Consider the following 18,439-nt stretch of genomic DNA (forward strand, 5'->3'; position numbering starts at 1 on the left):
AGTCCTTTCTCTCCCTTTCAAGTCCTCTCTCTCTCTCTCTCTCTTCATGTCCTCTCTCTCTCTCTCTTCATGTCCTCTCTCTCTCTCTTCATGTCCTCTCTCTCTCTCTCTTCAAGTCCTCTCTCTCTCTTCAAGTCCTCTCTCTCTCTCTCTCTTCATGTCCTCTCTCTCTCTTCAAGTCCTCTCTCTCTTCAAGTCCTCTCTCTCTCTCTCTCTTCATGTCCCCTCTCTCTCTCTCTTCAAGTCCTCTCTCTCTCTTCAAGTCCTCTCTCTCTCTCTCTTCAAGTCCACTCTCTCTCTCTTCAAGTCCTCTCTCTCTCTCTCTTCAAGTCCACTCTCTCTCTCTTCAAGTCCTCTCTCTCTCTCTCTCTTCATGTCCTCTCTCTCTCTCTCTCATGTCCTCTCTCTCTCTCTTCATGTCCTCTCTCTCTCTCAAGTCCTCTCTCTCTCTCAAGTCCTCTCAAGTCCTCTCTCTCTCTCTCTTCATGTCCTCTCTCTCTCTTCAAGTCCTCTCTCTCTTCAAGTCCTCTCTCTCTCTCTCTCTCTTCATGTCCCCTCTCTCTCTCTCTTCAAGTCCTCTCTCTCTCTTCAAGTCCTTTCTCTCTCTCTCTCTCTCTCTCTCTCTCTCTCTCTCTCTCTCTCTCTCTCTCTCTCTCTCTCTCTCTCTCTCTCTCTCTCTCTCTAAGTACTCTCTCTCTCTCCAAGTCCTCTCTTTCTCTTCAAGTCCTCTCCCTCGATCTCTCTCTCTAAGTCATCTCTCTCTCTCTCTCTAAGTCCTCTCTCTCTCCAAGTCCTCTCTTTCTCTTCAAGTCCTCTCCCTCGATCTCTCTCTCTCTCTTATTTATGGTACCCACATACACTGTGTAATCTCCCTCAACTTTACTCTTAATAGTTCTGAGTCCCAGTCACAGAGAGGGTGCTAAAACATTAGAACCATCAACAAACACACTCTCTCTCTCTATCGCCTCTTTCTCATTTCACTCTCTCTCTCACACACACACAGGTCACGTTTTAGTGTCTGGCCGTCGTCCCTGTGCACAGTGGAAGCAGGGAGAGAGGCACAGGAAGAGTGACTCATCAGCAGATGGTGGCTGGGGCGCATTTCATCTCTGCCACCACGAGTCCTAATGCTTTTACCACCTGGAACAGGACCAGTTCACACACCCCAGGACCACACACATAAATACACACACACAGACATTTAACACATTCCGAGACCGCACAGTGCACTTTGTACACACCCTGAGCCCCATCCTGGAGCTCTCTCCCTCTCTACTTCTCTGTTCCATCAGAGCCAATGTACACCCCCACTCATTCCTTCTCTCCCCCCCAGCCCTCCGCCTCCCTCTCTCCCTCTCTCCCTCTCTCCCCCAGCCCTCAGCCCCCTCATACCCTCTCTCCCCCAGCCCTCAGGCTCCCTCTCTCCCTCTCTCCTCTCTCCCCCAGCCCTCAGCCCCCTCACCCCCTCACTCCCTCTCCCCTCAGCCTCCCTCTCTCCCACAGCCCTCAGCCTCCCTCCTCTCTCCCACCAGCCCTCAGCCTCCCTCTCTTCCTCTCTCCCCCAGCCCTCAGCCCCCTCACTCCCTCTCTCCCCCCAGCCCTCAGCCTCCCACTCTCCCTCTATCCCTCTCTTCCTTTTGCTTCTCAATATTACTCTCACTACCCATCCCCACCCCCTATCTCTCACCCATCCCCATCCCTCGGCCTGCCTCTCTCCCCCCTGCCCTCCGCATCCCTCTCTATCTTTCGTCCCTCTCTACCTCCATCCTCAGCCCTCGCCCCTACCCATCACTCAGCCTCCCTCTCTCTCTACCCTTCCATCCCCAGCCCTCAGCCTCCCCCTCTCTCTCTCTCTCCATCCCCAGCCCTCAAGACTCCCTCTCTCCCTCCATCCCCAGCCCTCAGACTCTCATTATCCCTCCATCCCCAGCCCTCAGCCTCCCTCTCTCTCCCTCCATCCCCAGCCCTCAGCCTCCCTCTCCCCCGTGCCCCCCCCCAGCCCTTGGTCTTGGCTCAGGCAGCAGTAAACGGTTCAAATCGGCTTGTCCAGCTCAAGCCTCTCTCTGCATCACAGGCCCCTGGGTTATATTGGGTAAATAAATTAGCACATGAGGGGGAGGGGATGGTCACATGATGTGATTTTCCTTCACTTAACTTAAGCAGTTTGAGGCATCGATCCCATTATCTCCGTCAGTCCTCCCTCAGAGTCAATGGAACCTCTACTGCATGCTAGCCGGTATGTACACACGCTTTTCAATTAGATTCTCAAACTCGCAAAGCCGTTGCTTTACCTTAATTAATGGGTGTTTTAAACGGGATGAATAAGAGTTTTATTTTAAACAGCAGAAAAGGAGAAAACGTTCCCTTGTGCCGAATCAAGGCATTTATAGAAGGTTCAAGCCAATCCGGCAGACTGTGCAGCTGGCAACTCAGCACAATATTAGTGGAGTAAAAGGCTATTAGTTATTTTAGAACAGTTCCTCACCTAAATCCAAGTGGGACTAATGTCAAAGCTTTTCTGGGAAGATCTCTTCCCAAAGCTGAAGCTTTGAACAGGATTCATCAGGAACACTCCTTAAGTGCTACAACAAGCAGAACATGCTTGTTTGACTAATGTCTGCTTCTCTTCTCCAAAAGGAGTCTGTTGCTGTCAGACTGAGCAGACAGCGAGACCGTTTGAGAGCAAGCTACATTCAATCCATGTGAGGGGGGAACTCAGTAGCTTTAGAACTAAATGGCTGAAGGCTTTTTGCTTCTTAGCAGGCAACATGGCTTCGGTGTGTGTATGGAGCGGAATGGAGAGATTTGAGAGGATTTAAAGGGATTGGGGGAGAACAAATGATGTGATATACTGTAGGTAGATGTGTTTGAAAACAATCAACAAAACAGGTTATTGGTATAGCCACCTATATAGGCTATACAGAATTTACATAGCTATGTGACGACCTTTGAACCTGCCCTCTCTGTTTGGATGTTAACTGGGCCACAGTAATGGATGTTATTACTCAAACATAACTCTACGTCAGAGATACGTACATAGCCTACACACCGACAGAGCCATATTGTCAACTTACAGTATTCCCTCATTTTCAACATCCATCATCACTCTTCAGTTTTCCTTACTGAATGAAAGTGTCTTGACTTCTGAAGTCAATAATGGCAATAGGGTTTGAAAATCTCAGTAACTTTCACAAAATGTCCAGGTTTTCCAGAAATCCTGATTCCCTGCTTATTCCCTCCTTATTCCGCGAATCAGGAAAACCGTGGAATTTGGGGAACTTTGCAACCATAGACAATCACAATCAGGATACATGAGAAGTAGAGCATGGGGTTGTTTACATACAGTCCTGTAAATCCATGTGAGGGTTTGGATTCCAGGGGCTTGTCGGTGATGTGTAGTCTATGGATGACGACAGTTTACTGTGTTAATCTGGGTCCAACTAGGTCTGTGGAGAGCTTTCTCAACATGAAATGAACATCACTCCAGGACATGTTTCTAATCTTCACCACCCAGTTGATCAGAAAAAAAGTGGATTTGGCATTACGGAGTTTGGCCCTCTGTTTGGCCTCACCATGGCCCAAATACTAAAGGATGATGAAACTCTCTGAGGAATGAGAGAGGGATGAAGAATGGAGGCATGAAGATGGAGGGATGAAGGATGGGGTAGAGATAAAGGATGTGGATGTCCTGTCAGCACTCTCTTCCTTCATCTCATACAGCAGGCCTCTCTCTGCCTTTTTCACGTCATTGGCCATACAATACTATGCATTTGACCCAGATCTGCCGGGTACACTCTGCATGGTTTTATATAGGCCTTTCTGTGATGTACATGCAGGGCTCTAAAGTGCAACCTTTATGGTCACATATGTGGGCCACATTTTACATTCATAAACCACGTCGTGGCCATTAACACCTTGTTCAGTCATGTTACCTCATTAGCTATCGAGCTAACAACCTGCTAACTTTACCAGTATGTCCAAGCATTTGGGGGCACAGACAGAATGGTAAAGGTACAGCTTCTTCAGGAGATCCATGATCATATGAATGAATTAATGAATGATAGATTTGCATGTGGTCACGTACAAACTGACATTCTTGAAGAGACCGTGTACAGTATTCAATGTAGTGCATCTCAATAGGAAACAGTGCTTTTTACACCATGTAGAAACCAAATATTTCACAAATTACTGTTTAATTTCAATGACAGGTATTTGTATAGCTTTTATAATGAACAAATGTAATTTACAGGGTTACATTTTAGTTTCTAGGGCACGGCATGTGCTTCAAACGTATCTAGAATTCATATATAGGCTCAATGAAGACTGTATCTCAATCAATTTACAAATCTTATTTTATGGTGCTCCTACATTTTATGTGGTGCCCCTACATTCGTAAGTCATCCGCAGGCCCTTTTACCACCGGACCACCTCGCCATCTGATCTTAATGGTACTGTAATAGATGAGATTGTGTCCTCATCACAGAGATAGCATGAAGAAGAGGTTTTGATGTTGCAGGACAGAGTATAGAGTATTTCTATGACTTTGTTTTGCCAGTAGAACATCATCAACTAAGCAGTGTCACGGCAGTGTGTGCGTGCATCCATGTGTGTGTGTGTGTGTGTGTGTGTGTGTGTGTGTGTGTGTGTGTGTGTGTGTGTGTGTGTGTGTGTGTGTGTGTGTGTGTGTGTGTGTGTGTGTGTGTGTGTGTGTGTGTGTGTGTGTGTGTGTGTGTGTGTGTGTGTGTGTGTGTGTGTGTGTGTGTGTGTGTGTGTGAGTGAGTGGCAGCAGGTTTGTTCTCTGTCTGTAGCGATTAGGAGGGGGGCTGAGAGCGACGGGAAGGCAGGGAAGCACATGTCTGGTGCTCCTCTCCTCAGATCACGTGTTGCTGCCTAAAGCTTACCGTATGCTTCCCCGTTGAAACGGTTTGTGCATATAGTATGACGACATTTTGTGACGTTTTAGTTTGTTTTGGTGCGGAAACCTTAAGGAGCAGAAAGGAACTTATGCTAAACTGGACAAATGTCAGTAATGATTCCCCTGACTTTTGAAATGTGTTCTTGGTGGAAGAACACATGGTAAAGCTTTGTAGCATTGCATATATTATCTTGAATTGTTTATTTAGACACCAAAACCGATTACAGCTCAAATTAATTGACCAAGTTGCATGCCACATCTTACTACATCTTTCCTTATTCAAAGTTGCAAATCAACTTCATATTATAAAAAACTTTTTGAAACCAATCAAAAACCTAACCTATTTTCTGACCCTCCATCTCTGCATCTGATGGAGATGATGGAAGAGATACAGTGTGTGAGATGTGTCCTTTCAGTTGAATGCGTTAGCAGTCAGTTTAGGAAACAAAAGACAAAGCAAGGTCAATGGAGAAAGGCCTTGAACACATGAATCCTTAGGAGTCTATTGACATGTGCATCAATCTAAATAACATGATTAAAAAAAAAACATCAAAATCCGTCTGTTTAAACTAGACATGTTGGCCTTCTGCATCTGCAGTGGAAGGAGTCCGAGCTACAGTGTTGTATTTCAGACAACGACACATCCTGAAAATAGGCATCAGAACAACGTCTGTAGCGACTGACCATTCTATTACGACAACTCTCCCGAACACAATGATGTTCTCCGTTTAATCAGTACCAGTCAAAATAGTTTGGACACTGTAATGGGTGCGTGTCGGTGGCAGGGAAGTAAGGCGCAGGAAAACTAACTTGGTATAAACGGAGTCGTTTAATAATAATAATAAGTGCTCATAAAACTCCAAAAACCAAAATATACAAAAAATAATATAAGTGGGTACAAAACCCGTCACACAACGACACATTTACATTTACATTTAAGTCATTTAGCAGACGCTCTTATCCAGAGCGACTTACAAATTAGTGCATTCACCTTATGACACATGACTGGCACATAACATACAATTAAACAATCTCCGACAAGGACATGAGGGGAAACAGAGGGTTAACCTGTTGCGACAAGCAATCCCGTATCCGGGATCCTATTTATAGCCTCAAGCTCATTAGCATAACGCAACGTTAACTATTCATGAAAATCGCAAATGAAATGAAATAAATATATTAACTCTCAAGCTTAGCCTTTTGTTAACAACACTGTCATCTCAGATTTTCAAAATATGCTTTTGAACCATAGCTAAACAAGCATTTGTATAAGAGTATTGATAGCCTAGCATAGCATTAAGCCTAGCATTCAGCATGCAACATTTTCACAAAAACAAGAAAAGCATTCAAATAAAATAATTTACCTTAGAAGATCTTCAGATATTTTCAATGAGGAGACTCTCAGTTAGATAGCAAATGTTCAGTTTTTCCAAAAATATTATTTGTGTAGGACAAATTGCTCCGTTTTGTTCATCACGTTTGGATACGAAAAAAACCTGAATCCAGGAGTGTAATTATTGCCGCAAGCTCATTAGCATAACGCAACGTTAACTATTCATGAAAATCGCAAATGAAATGAAATAAATATATTAGCTCTCAAGCTTAGCCTTTTGTTAACAACACTGTCATCTCAGATTTTCAAAATATGCTTTTGAACCATAGCTAAACAAGCATTTGTGTAAGAGTATTGATAGCCTAGCATAGCATTAAGCCTAGCATAGCATTAAGCCTAGTATTCAGCATGCAACATTTTCACAAAAACAAGAAAAGCATTCAAATAAAATAATTTACCTTTGAAGAACTTCAGATGTTTTCAATGAGGAGACTCTCAGTTAGATAGCAAATGTTCAGTTTTTCCAAAAAGATTATTTGTGTAGGACAAATCGCTCCGTTTTGTTCATCACGTTTGGGTAAGAAAAACCCCCAAAATTAAGTCATTACAACGCAAACTTTTTTCCAAATTAACTCCATAATATCGACAGAAACAAGGCAAACGTTGTTTAGAATCAATCCTCAAGGTGTTTTTCACATATCTATCTAAATCATTTGTGGCAGTTGACTTTCTCCTCTGAAGAAAATGGAACGCGCATGGAGCTGGAGATTACGCAATAATTTCGACGGAGGACACCGGGCGGACACCTGGTAAATGTAGTCTCTTATGGTCAATCTTCCAATGATATGCCTACAAATACGTCACAATGCTGCAGACACCTTGGGGAAATGACAGAAAGTGCAGGCTCATTCCTGGCGCATTCACAGCCATATAAGGAGACATTGGAACACAGGGCATTCAAAATCTGGACCATTTCCTGTATGAAATTTCATCTTGGTTTCACCTGTAGCATTAGTTCTGGGGCACTCACAGATAATATCTTTGCAGTTTTGGAAACGTCAGAGTTTTTTCTTTCCAAAGCTGTCAATTACATGCATAGTCGAGCATCTTTTCATGACAAAATATCTTGTTTAAAACAGGAACGTTTTTTATCCAAAAATTAAAAGAGCGCCCCCTATCTCGAAAAAGTTAAATACACAACATGTAATTGATGGGATTGGAACCAGGTGTGAAGGAATACAAGACAAAACCAATGGAAAATGAAAAATGGATCAGTGATGGCTAGAAGGTCGGTGACGTGGACCCCCCGAACACCGCCCGAACAAGGAGAGGGACTGACTTCTGCGGAAGTCGTGACAGACACACCTACTCATTCAAGTGTTTTTCTTTGTTTTTAGTGAAGACATCGAAACTATGAAATAACACATATGGAATCATGTAGTCTTTCTTTCTGGGTCTTTCTTTCCTGTGGCGGTCCTCATGAGAGCCAGTTTCGTCATAGTTGGTGGTTTTTGCGACTGCTCTTGAAGAAACGTTCAATGTTCTTAAAATGTTCCGTATTGACTGACCTTCATGTCTTAAAGTAATGGTGGACTGTCGTTTCTCTTTGCTTATTTGAGCTGTTCTTGCCATAATATGGACTTGGTCTTATACCAAATAGGGCTGTCTTGTCATGCAGGTGAAAGAGGACCCAAAAGCGACTTAACAGAAACAGAGTTTATTCAAGTCCAAACAGAAAACGACAAATCCTGAATCCTTAACAGGAAATGTCCAAACAGGGAATAACAGAAATCCTCTAGTCTGTAGAGGGGGAATAACAGGAGAAGCGGCCACAGACTGCAGGTCGCTTCGGGTAGGCGCAGGCCGTAGCTGACAGAGACACCTGCTCACACGCAGCATCTGATGAAGGCAAAAACACGACAGGACAGGGCGATACACAATCACAGCACGGTGAATTCTAAACAAGGAACCGACGGGACAGGAACGGAACACAAAGGAAGAAATAGGGACTCTAATCAGGGGAAAGGATCGGGAACAGGTGTGGGAAGACTAAATGATGATTAGGGGAATAGGAACAGCTGGGAGCAGGAACGGAACGATAGAGAGAAGAGAGAGCGAGAGAGTGAGAGAGGGAGGGGAGAGAGGGATAGAAAGAGGGAAAGAACCTAATAAGACCAGCAGAGGGAAACGAATAGAATGGGGAGCACAGGGACAAGACATGATAATAAATGACAAACATGACAGTACCCCCCACTCACCGGCGCCTCTGGCGCACTCGAGGAGGAATCCTGGCGGCAACGGAGGAAATCATCGATGAGTGAACGGTCCAGCACGTCCCGAGACGGAACCCAACTCCTCTCCTCAGGACCGTAACCCTCCCAATCCACTAAGTATTGGTGACCCCGTCCCGAGAACGCATGTCCATGATCTTATGTACCTTGTAAATAGGTGCGCTCTCGACAAGGACGGGAGGGGGGAGGGAAGACGAACGGGGGTGCGAAGAAAGGGCTTAACACAGGAGACATGGAAGACAGGATGGACGCGACGAAGATGTCGCGGAAGAAGCAGTCGCACAGCGACAGGATTGACGACCTGGGAGACACGGAACGGACCAATGAACCGCGGAGTCAACTTACGAGAAGCTGTCGTAAGAGGAAGGTTGCGAGTGGAAAGCCACACTCTCTGGCCGCAACAATACCTTGGACTCTTAATCCTGCGTTTATTGGCGGCTCTCACAGTCTTCCCCGCAGACAAAGGCAGACCGGTAATGAAGTCTAAGGCGATGTGAGACCATGGTTTTATGGGGAGCGGTCTGAGACGACCGGCAGGAGGAGAGTTACCCGACTTAGTCTGCGCGCAGTCCGAACAAGCAGCCACGAAATGGCGCGTGTCACGCTCCTGAGTCGGCCACCAAAAGCGCTGGCGAATAGACGCAAGAGTGCCTCGAACACCGGGATGACCAGCTAACTTGGCAGAGTGAGCCCACTGAAGAACAGCCAGACGAGTGGAAACAGGAACGAAAAGGAGGTTACTAGGACAAGCGCGGCGACGCAGTGTGCGTGAGTGCTTGCTTAACCTGTCTTTCAATTCCCCAGACTGTTAACCCGACAACACGCCCATAAGGAAGAATCCCCTCGGGATCAGTAGAAGCCACAGAAGAACTAAACAGACGGGATAAGGCATCAGGCTTGGTGTTCTTGCTACCCGGACGGTAAGAAATCACAAACTCGAACCGAGCGAAAAACAACGCCCAACGAGCTTGACGGGCATTAAGTCGTTTGGCAGAACGGATGTACTCAAGGTTCTTATGGTCTGTCCAAACGACAAAAGGAACGGTCGCCCCTACTCCAACCACTGTCGCCATTCGCCTAGGGCTAAGCGGATGGCGAGCAGTTCACGGTTACCCACATCATAGTTGCGCTCAGATGGCGACAGGCGATGAGAAAAATAAGCGCAAGGATGAACCTTTTCTATCGTTTTGACTGGGGGATAGAATGGCTCCCACGCCTACCTCTGAAGCGTCAACCTCGACAATGAATTGTCTAGTGACGTCAGGAGTAACAGGATAGGAGCGGACGTAAAACGTTCTTTTAGAAGATCAAAAGCTCCCTGGGCGGAACCGGACCACTTAAAACACGTCTTGACAGAAGTAAGAGCTGTGAGAGGGGCAGCAACTTGACCGAAATTACGAATGAAACGCCGATAGAAATTAGCGAAACCTAAAAAGCGCTGCAACTCGACACGTGACCTTGGAACGGGCCAATCACTACAGCTTGGACCTTAGCGGAATCCATCTGAATGCCTTCAGCGGAAATAACGGAACCGAGAAAAGTAACGGAGGAGACATGAAAAGAACACTTCTCAGCCTTTACGTAGAGACAATTCTCTAAAAGGCGCTGTAGAACACGTCGAACGTGCTGAACATGAATCTCGAGTGACGGAGAAAAAATCAGGATATCGTCAAGATAGACAAAACAAAGATGTTCAGCATGTCTCTCAGAACATCATTAACTAATGCCTGAAAAACAGCTGGCGCATTGGCGATACCGAACGGCAGAACCCGGTACTCAAAATGCCCTAACGGAGTGTTAAACGCCGTTTTCCACTCGTCCCCCTCTCAATGATGCGCACGAGATGGTAAGCGTTACGAAGGTCCAACTTAGTAAAGCACCTGGCTCCTGCAGAATCTCGAAGGCTGATGACATAAGGGGAAGCGGATAACGATTCTTAACCGTTATGTCATTCAGCCCTCGATAAAAAAACATCACGCAGGGGCGCAAACCGTCCTTCTTCTTAACAAAAAGAACCCCGCCCCGGCCGGAGAAGAAGAAGGCACTATGGTACCGGCGTCAAGAGACACAGACAAATAATCCTCGAGAGCCTTACGTTCGAGGAGCCGACAGAAGTATAGTCTACCTCGAGGAGGAGTGGTCCCCGGAAGGAGATCAATACTACAATCATACGACCGGTGAGGAGGAAGGGAGTTGGCTCGGACCGACTGAAGACCGTGCGCAGATCATGATATTCCTCCGGCACTCCTGTCAAATCGCCAGGTTCCTCCTGAGAAGTAGGGACAGAAGAAACGGGAGGGATGGCAGACATTAAACACTTCACATGACAAGAAACGTTCCAGGATAGGATAGAATTACTAGACCAATTAATAGAAGGATTATGACATACTAGCCAGGGATGACCCAAAACAACAGGTGTAAACAACGGAAAATCAAAAAGAAATAGTCTCACTGTGGTTACCAGATACTGTGAGAGTTAAAGGTAGTGTCTCAAATTTGATACTGGGAAGATGACTACCATCTAAGGCAAACATGGGCGTAGGCTTGTCTAACGGTCTGAAAGGAATGTTATGTTTCAACCCATGCTTCGTCCATGAAACAACCCTCAGCCCCAGAGTCAATCAAGGCACTGCATGTAGCACCCGAACCGGTCCAGCGTAGATGGACCGACAAGTAGTACAAGATCTAGATGAAGAGACCTGAGTAGTAGCGCTCACCAGTAGCCCTCCGCTTACTGATGGGCTCTGATTCTTACTGGACATGAATTAACAAAATGTCCAGCAACTCCGCAATAGAGGCACAGGCGGTTGGTGATCCTCCGTTCCCTCTCCTTAGTCGAGATGCAATCCTCCCAGCTGCATGGGCTCAGTCTCAAAGCCAGAGGAGGGAGATGGTTGCAAATGCGGAGCAGGAAACACCGTTGATTAGCTCTCTTCCACGAGCCCGGTGACGAAGATCTACCCGATCGTTCTATGCGGATGGCGAGAGCAATCAAAGATTTGTCCACATCTGAAGGAACCTCCCGGGAGAGAATCTCATCCTTAACCACTGCGTGGAGTCCTCCAGAAAACGAGCAGCAGCGCAAACTTTCCACTCACTAGATAAGAGTGCGAAACTCAATAGAATAATCCGTTATGGACCGTTCACCTTGGCATAAGGAAGCCAGGGCCCTAGAAGCCTCCCTACCAAAAACTGAACGGTCAAAAACCCGAATCATCTCCTCTTTAAAGTTCTGGAACTTTGTTAGAGCAATCAGCCCTTGCCTCCCAGATAGCTGTGCCCCATTCTCGAGCCCGGCCAGTAAGGAGAAATGACGTAAGCAACCCGAGCTCTCTCTCTAGAGTATGTGTTGGGTTGGAGAGAGAACACAATCTCACACTGCGTGAGAAAAGCGGCACTCAGTGGGCTGCCCGGAGTAGCAAGGTGGGTTATTAACCCTAGGTTCTGGGAGGCTCGGCAGGCCAGGAAGTAACAGGTGGCACGAGACGTAGACTCTGGAACTGTCCAGATAGGCCTCGGAAACCTGAGCGTCCAGGTTCTCCACGGCATGGCGAAATGCAGCAGACAATTCCTGCTCGTGTCTGCATTCACAGCCATGGCTCCTTGGATCTTGAACACAGGGCAGTGTAAAATCTGAGCATCTGAAGTCGCTGGGTCCATTCCTTGGTTTCACCTGGTTCCTTCTGTCATGCAGGTTTTTCTTTCCAAAGAGGACCCAAAAGCGAAACAGAAACAGAGTTTATTCAAGTCCAAACAGAAAACGACAAATCCTGAATCCTTAACAGGAAATGTCCAAACAGGGAATAACAGAAATCCTCTAGTCTGTAGAGGGGAATAACAGGAAATACCACAGACTGCAGGTTGGAACCAGGTGTAAGGCGCAGGCCGTAGCTGACAGAACACCTGCTCAACGCAGCATCTGATGAAGGCAAAAACACGACAGGACAGGGCGATACACAATCACAGCACGGTGAATTCTAAACAAGGAACCGACGGGACAGGAACGGAACACAAAGGAAGAAATAGGGACTCTAATCAGGGGAAAGGATCGGGAACAGGTGTGGGAAGACTAAATGGAATGATTAGGGGAATAGGAACAGCTGGGAGCAGGAACGGAACGATAGAGAGAAGAGAGCGAGAGAGTGAGAGAGGAGGGGAGAGAGAGGGATAGAAAGAGGAAAGAACCTAATAAGACCAGCAGAGGGAAACGAATAGAATGGGGAGCACAGGGACAAGACATGATAATAAATGACAAACATGACATGTCTTCTGTATACCACCCCTACCATGTCACAACACAACTGATAGGCTCAAATGCATTAAGAAGGAAATAAATTCCACAAATTAACATTTTACAAAGCACGCCTGTTAACTGAAATGCATTCCAGGTGACTACCTCATGAAGCTGGTTGAGAGAATGCCAAGAGTGTGCAAAGCTGTCATCAAGGGGTGGCTAAAATATATTTTGATTTGTTTAACACTTTTTTGGTGACACTTTACTACATGATTCCATATGTGTTATTTCATAGTTTTGATGTCTTCACTAATATTGTACAATGTAGAAAATAGTAAAAATAAAGAAAAAACCCTGGTATGTTTACCTAAAGAGGTCCTAAAATTCCAAATCAAATAGCTAAATGACCGCCCCCCTTTAGAGCTTAATACCTCCATTTCTGGCCAACACCTCCTTTCAGCTGATCCATTGTGCTATTTCAACATGCCATCAGTCTTTCAGATAAGCCTATGAAGAGCTCTTTGAATAGGGTAGAGAGGTGTTTGGCTCAGTATGGTATAATGCTAAAGGATTGTCTCATTTCAGCTTTATGCCAGGGATTTTTCTCCTCAACTCAGATTATATTCTACAAGGTGCCTGCTGCAAGTAATTGAAACTAAAAATAACTTTTCAAATATTTTGCATCCGGAGACAGCAGCAGCCCAGTGTTGGTAACAAGCTCTCTGTCACTGCTCTGTTGTCTCTGACGCTCTCTGTCCCTCCCTCCTCAACTCCCTTTATATTCAGACGTCCTGTTGACAGATTTGTCTAACCTGTCCACCATTAAGGCTTTGGCTAGGCTACCAGTTACCAGGAAGCAATACAGATTGCCATCAAAAAATAACACAAGGTGCTTATAATGCATTATAAATAGGGTATTCAAGTGTTACCTATTGTTGTGCTTGTTGATCCTGTTTTTGTTCATGTTTAAAGGGGAGACGTTGTTTACCCTCTACAGTTTGTTAAACAGAACGCCGGTGATGGGGTAACTGGGTAACGTTGTTGTGTGTTCCTCTGCAGATACTCATTGTGCAAAGGGTTTTTGTGTACAGTGGTATGACGGAAACAAAACAGAAGTAACTGTTTGGGTTAACTGATTAGCAAGTAATTATTAAACTGATACACATCTGTATTTGGGGGTTCAATTAAAAAGCAATTAATAATGTCAGTGCTTGGGGAGAAACATCCACCTAATTTTCTTTCTGTCCGGGTTTTCACTTATGCAGACAGGAGGGATCTGCTGAAAAGTAAAAAAAGTGTGCAAAGAGAAAGTAGGAAAGTGTGTAGAACACAATCAACTTAAAAGTAAGGCGTTATGAGAGAGGCTATCGGACTGCATTGACGGGCGGGCGGGCGGGCGGGCGGGCGGGCGGGCGGGCGGGCGGACGGACGCGGGCGGGGACGGGCGGGCGGGCGGGCGGGCGGGACGGACGGACGGGCGGAGGCGGGCGGACGGACGGACAGACAGACAGACAGACAGACAGACAGACAGACAGACAGACAGACAGACAGACAGACAGACTTGCATGCATCCATGCTGCTCCACACACCTTCCCACTTCCAGGACCCAGATGGGTCTGGCTGATTGAGGCTGGCAGGGGGGAGATGTCTGCTGCGGAACACAGCCAAAGAAAAGACAGGATCTCTCTATCTATTTATTTCTCTCTCTCTTTCTCTCTCTATCTCTCTTTTTCTCTCTCTCTCTTGCTCTCAATTCAATTCAAAGGGCTTTATTGGCATGGGAAACATAAGTTTACATTTTATTTACCTACATTGGCAAAGCAAGTGAAATAGATAATATACAATAAGAAATAAACATTATCTCTCTCTCTCTTGCTCTCAATTAAATTCAAAGGGAGTTAACTGCCTTGTTCAGGGACAGAACAACAGATTTTTACCTTGTCGGCTCAGGAACTCGAGGATTCGATCCAGCAAGCTTTCGGTTATCGCCACCCCAATCACAACATTACTAATGGTAATATCACTGCCTCATTGCCTGTATCCGCTATGGATCCGCAGTCAAACAACCACCCCTCATCACTGTCAAACGCTCCCTAAAACACTTCTGTGAGCAGGCCTTTCTAATCGACCTGGCCCGGGTATCCTGGAAGGATATTGACCTCATCCCGTCAGTTGAGGATACCTGGTCATTCTTTAAAAGTAACTTCCTCACCATTTTAGATAAGCATGCTCCTTTCAAAAAATGCAGAACTAAGAACAGATACAGCCCTTGGTTCACTTCAGACCTGACTGGCCTCGACCAGCACAAAAACATCCTGTGGCGGACTGCAATAGCATCGAATAGTCCCCGCGATATGCAACTGTTCAGGGAAGTCAGGAACCAATACACGCAGTCAGTCAGGAAAGCCAAGGCCAGCTTCTTCAGGCAGAAATTTGCATCCTGTAACTCCAAAAAGTTCTGTGACACTGTAAAGTCCATGGAGAACAAGAGCACCTCCTCCCAGCTGCCCACTGCACTGAGGCTAGGTAACACGGTCACCACCAATAAATTCATGATTATCGATAACTTCAACAAGCATTTCCTAACGGCTGGCCATGCCTTCCTCCTGGCTACTCCAACCTCGGCCAACAGCCCCCCACAGCTACTCGCCCAAGCCTCTCCAGGTTCTCCTTTACCCAAATCCAGATAGCAGATGTTCTGAAAGAGCTGCAAAACCTGGACCCGTACAAATCAGCTGGGCTTGACAATCTGGACCCTCTATTTCTGAAACTATTCGCCGCCATTGTCGCAACCCCTATTACCAGCCTGTTCAACCTCTCTTTCATATCGTCTGAGATCCCCAAGGATTGGAAAGCTGCCGCAGTCATCCCCCTCTTCAAAGGGGGAGACACCCTGGACCCAAACTGTTACAGACCTATATCCATCCTGCCCTGCCTATCTAAGGTCTTCGAAAGCCAAGTCAACAAACAGGTCACTGACCATCTCGAATCCCACCGTACCTTCTCCTCTGTGCAATCTGGTTTCTGAGCCGGTCATGGGTGCACCTCAGCCACACTCAAGGTACTAAACGATATCATAACCGCCATCGATAAAAGACAGTACTGTGCAGCGGTCTTCATTGACCTGGCCAAGGCTTTCGACTCTGTCAATCACCATATTCTTATCGGCAGACTCAGTAGCCTCGGTTTTTATAATGACTGCCTTGCCTGGTTCACCAACTACTTTGCAGACAGAGTTCAGTGTGTCAAATCGGAGGGCATGTTGTCCGGTCCTCTGGCAGTCTCTATGGGGGTGCCACAGGGTTCAATTCTCGGGCCGACTCTTTTCTCTGTATATATCAATGATGTTGCTCTTGCTGCGGGCGATTCCCTGATCTCTACGCAGACGACACCATTCTATATTCTTCCGACCCTTCCTTGGACACTGTGCTATCTAACCTCAAAACGAGCTTCAACGCCATACAACACTCCTTCCGTGTCCTCCAACTGCTCTTAAACGCTAGTAAAACCGAATGCATGCTTTTCAACCGTTCGCTGCCTGCACCCGCACGCCCGACTAGCATCACCACCCTGGATGGTTCCGACCTAGAATATGTAGACATCTATAAGTACCTAGGTGTCTGGCTAGACTGTAAACTCTCCTTCCAGACTCATATCAAACATCTCCAATCTAAAATCAAATCTAGAGTCGGCTTTCTATTCCGCAACAAAGCCTCCTTCACTCACAACGCCAAACTTACCCTAGTAAAACTGACTATCCTACCGATCCTCGACTTCGGCGATGTCATCTACAAAATAGCTTCCAATACTCTACTCAGCAAACTGGATGCAGTTTATCACAGTGCCATCCGTTTTGTTACTAAAGCACCTTATACCACCCACCACTGTGACCTGTATGCTCTAGTCGGCTGGCCCTCGCTACATATTTGTCGCCAGACCCACTGGCTCCAGGTCATCTACAAGTCCATGCTAGGTAAAGCTCCGCCTTATCTCAGTTCACTGGTCACGATGGCAACACCCACCCGTAGCACGCGCTCCAGCAGGTGTATCTCACTGATCATCCCTAAAGCCAACACCTCATTTGGCTGCCTTTCGTTCCAGTTCTCTGCTGCCTGTGACTGGAACGAATTGCAGAAATCGCTGAAGTTGGAGACTTTTATCTCCCTCACCAACTTCCAACATCTGCTATCTGAGCAGCTAACCGATCGCTGCAGCTGTACATAGTCTATCAGTAAATAGCCCACCCAATTTACCTACCTCATCCCCATACTGTTTATATTTATTTACTTTTCTGCTCTTTTGCACACCAGTATCTCTACCTGTACATGACCATCCTATCATTTATCACTCCAGTGTTAATCTGCAAAATTGTAATTATTCGCCTACCTCCTCATGCCTTTTACACACAATGTATATAGACTCTTTTATTTCCTTTTTTTCTACTGTGTTATTGACTTGTTAATTGTTTACTCCATGTGTAACTCTGTGTTGTCTGTTCACACTGCTATGCTTTCTCTTGGCCAGGTCGCAGTTGTAAATGAGAACTTGTTCTCAACTAGCCTACCTTGTTATGCAGGTGAGTGAGGACCCAAAAGCGACTTAACAGAAACTGAGTTCATTAAAGTCCAAACAGGGAAAACATAATCCTCAATCCTTTACAGGAGATGTCCAAACAGGGAAAACATAAATCCTCTAGTTGTTGAGGAGAATTGCAGGACAAGCGGCAACAGACTGCAGGTCCCTTCGGGTAGGCGCGGGCCGTAGCGGACAGAGACACCTGCTCACACGCAGCATCTGATGAAAAGGCAAAACACGACAGGACGGAACAAGGACACAGCAAACAAGAATCCGACAAGGACAGAGGCAGAAACCGAGAGAGAAATAGAGACCTAATCAGAGGGCAAAATAGGGGACAGGTGTGAGAGAGTAAACGAGGTCGTTAGGAGAATGAGGAACAGCTGGGAGCAGGAACGGAACGATAGAGAGAGAGAGGGATAGAGAGAGAGAAAGAAACCTAATACGACCAGCAGGGGGAAACGAAGAGAAGAGAAAGCACAGGGACAAGACATGACAATACATGACAATACATGACATACCTGGTTAAATAAAGGTGAAATAAAATTTAAAAAATATATATAATCTACCAGGGATGATAACTCTTTCTCTGGTGCGTCCCAAATGGCACCCTGTTTCCTACATAGTGCACTACTTTTTACCAAGCCATGGTCGAAAGTACTGCACTATATACACTGGGGCAAAAAAGTATTTAGTCAGCCACCAATTGTGCAAGTTCTCCCACTTAAAAAGACGAGAGAAGACTGTAATTTTCATCATAGGTACCCTTCAACTATGACAGACAAAATGAGGGGAAAAAATCCAGAAGATCACATTGTAGGATTTTTATGAATTTATTTGTAAATTATGGTGGAAAATAAGTATTTGGTCACCTACAAACAAGCAAGATTTCTGGCTCTCACAGACCTTCTTTAAGAGGCTCCTCTGTCCTCCACTTGTTACCTGTATTAATGGCACCTGTTTGAAGTTGTTATCAGTATAAAAGACACCTGTCCACAACCTCAAACAGTCACACTCCAAACTCCACTATGGCCAAGACCAAAGAGCTGTCAAAGGACACCAGAAACATAATTGTAGACCTGCACCAGGCT

The 18,439-nt window shown here is 46.0% G+C and overlaps 1 protein-coding gene across 6 annotated transcripts in view; it reads left to right on the forward strand.

The window, feature by feature from the left end:
• Positions 1-18,439, forward strand: part of LOC123997897 (oxidation resistance protein 1-like) — a 196,895-nt gene that overhangs the window by 68,040 nt on the left and 110,416 nt on the right. For 5 of the 6 annotated variants that reach the window (XM_046302579.1, XM_046302582.1, XM_046302580.1 and 2 more), the window contains exon 1: positions 2,200-2,236. The exons of the other annotated variant lie outside the window; for it this stretch is intronic. In XM_046302579.1, coding sequence (XP_046158535.1) covers positions 2,211-2,236 — 26 coding nt within the window. In that variant the 5' untranslated portion in view covers positions 2,200-2,210. Of the gene's footprint in view, positions 1-2,199; positions 2,237-18,439 lie in introns of those variants that run through there. 6 annotated transcript variants of the gene reach the window in all.

The sequence above is a fragment of the Oncorhynchus gorbuscha genome, linkage group LG15 (genome assembly GCF_021184085.1).
Source record: "Oncorhynchus gorbuscha isolate QuinsamMale2020 ecotype Even-year linkage group LG15, OgorEven_v1.0, whole genome shotgun sequence".
Taxonomy (NCBI): domain Eukaryota; kingdom Metazoa; phylum Chordata; class Actinopteri; order Salmoniformes; family Salmonidae; genus Oncorhynchus; species Oncorhynchus gorbuscha.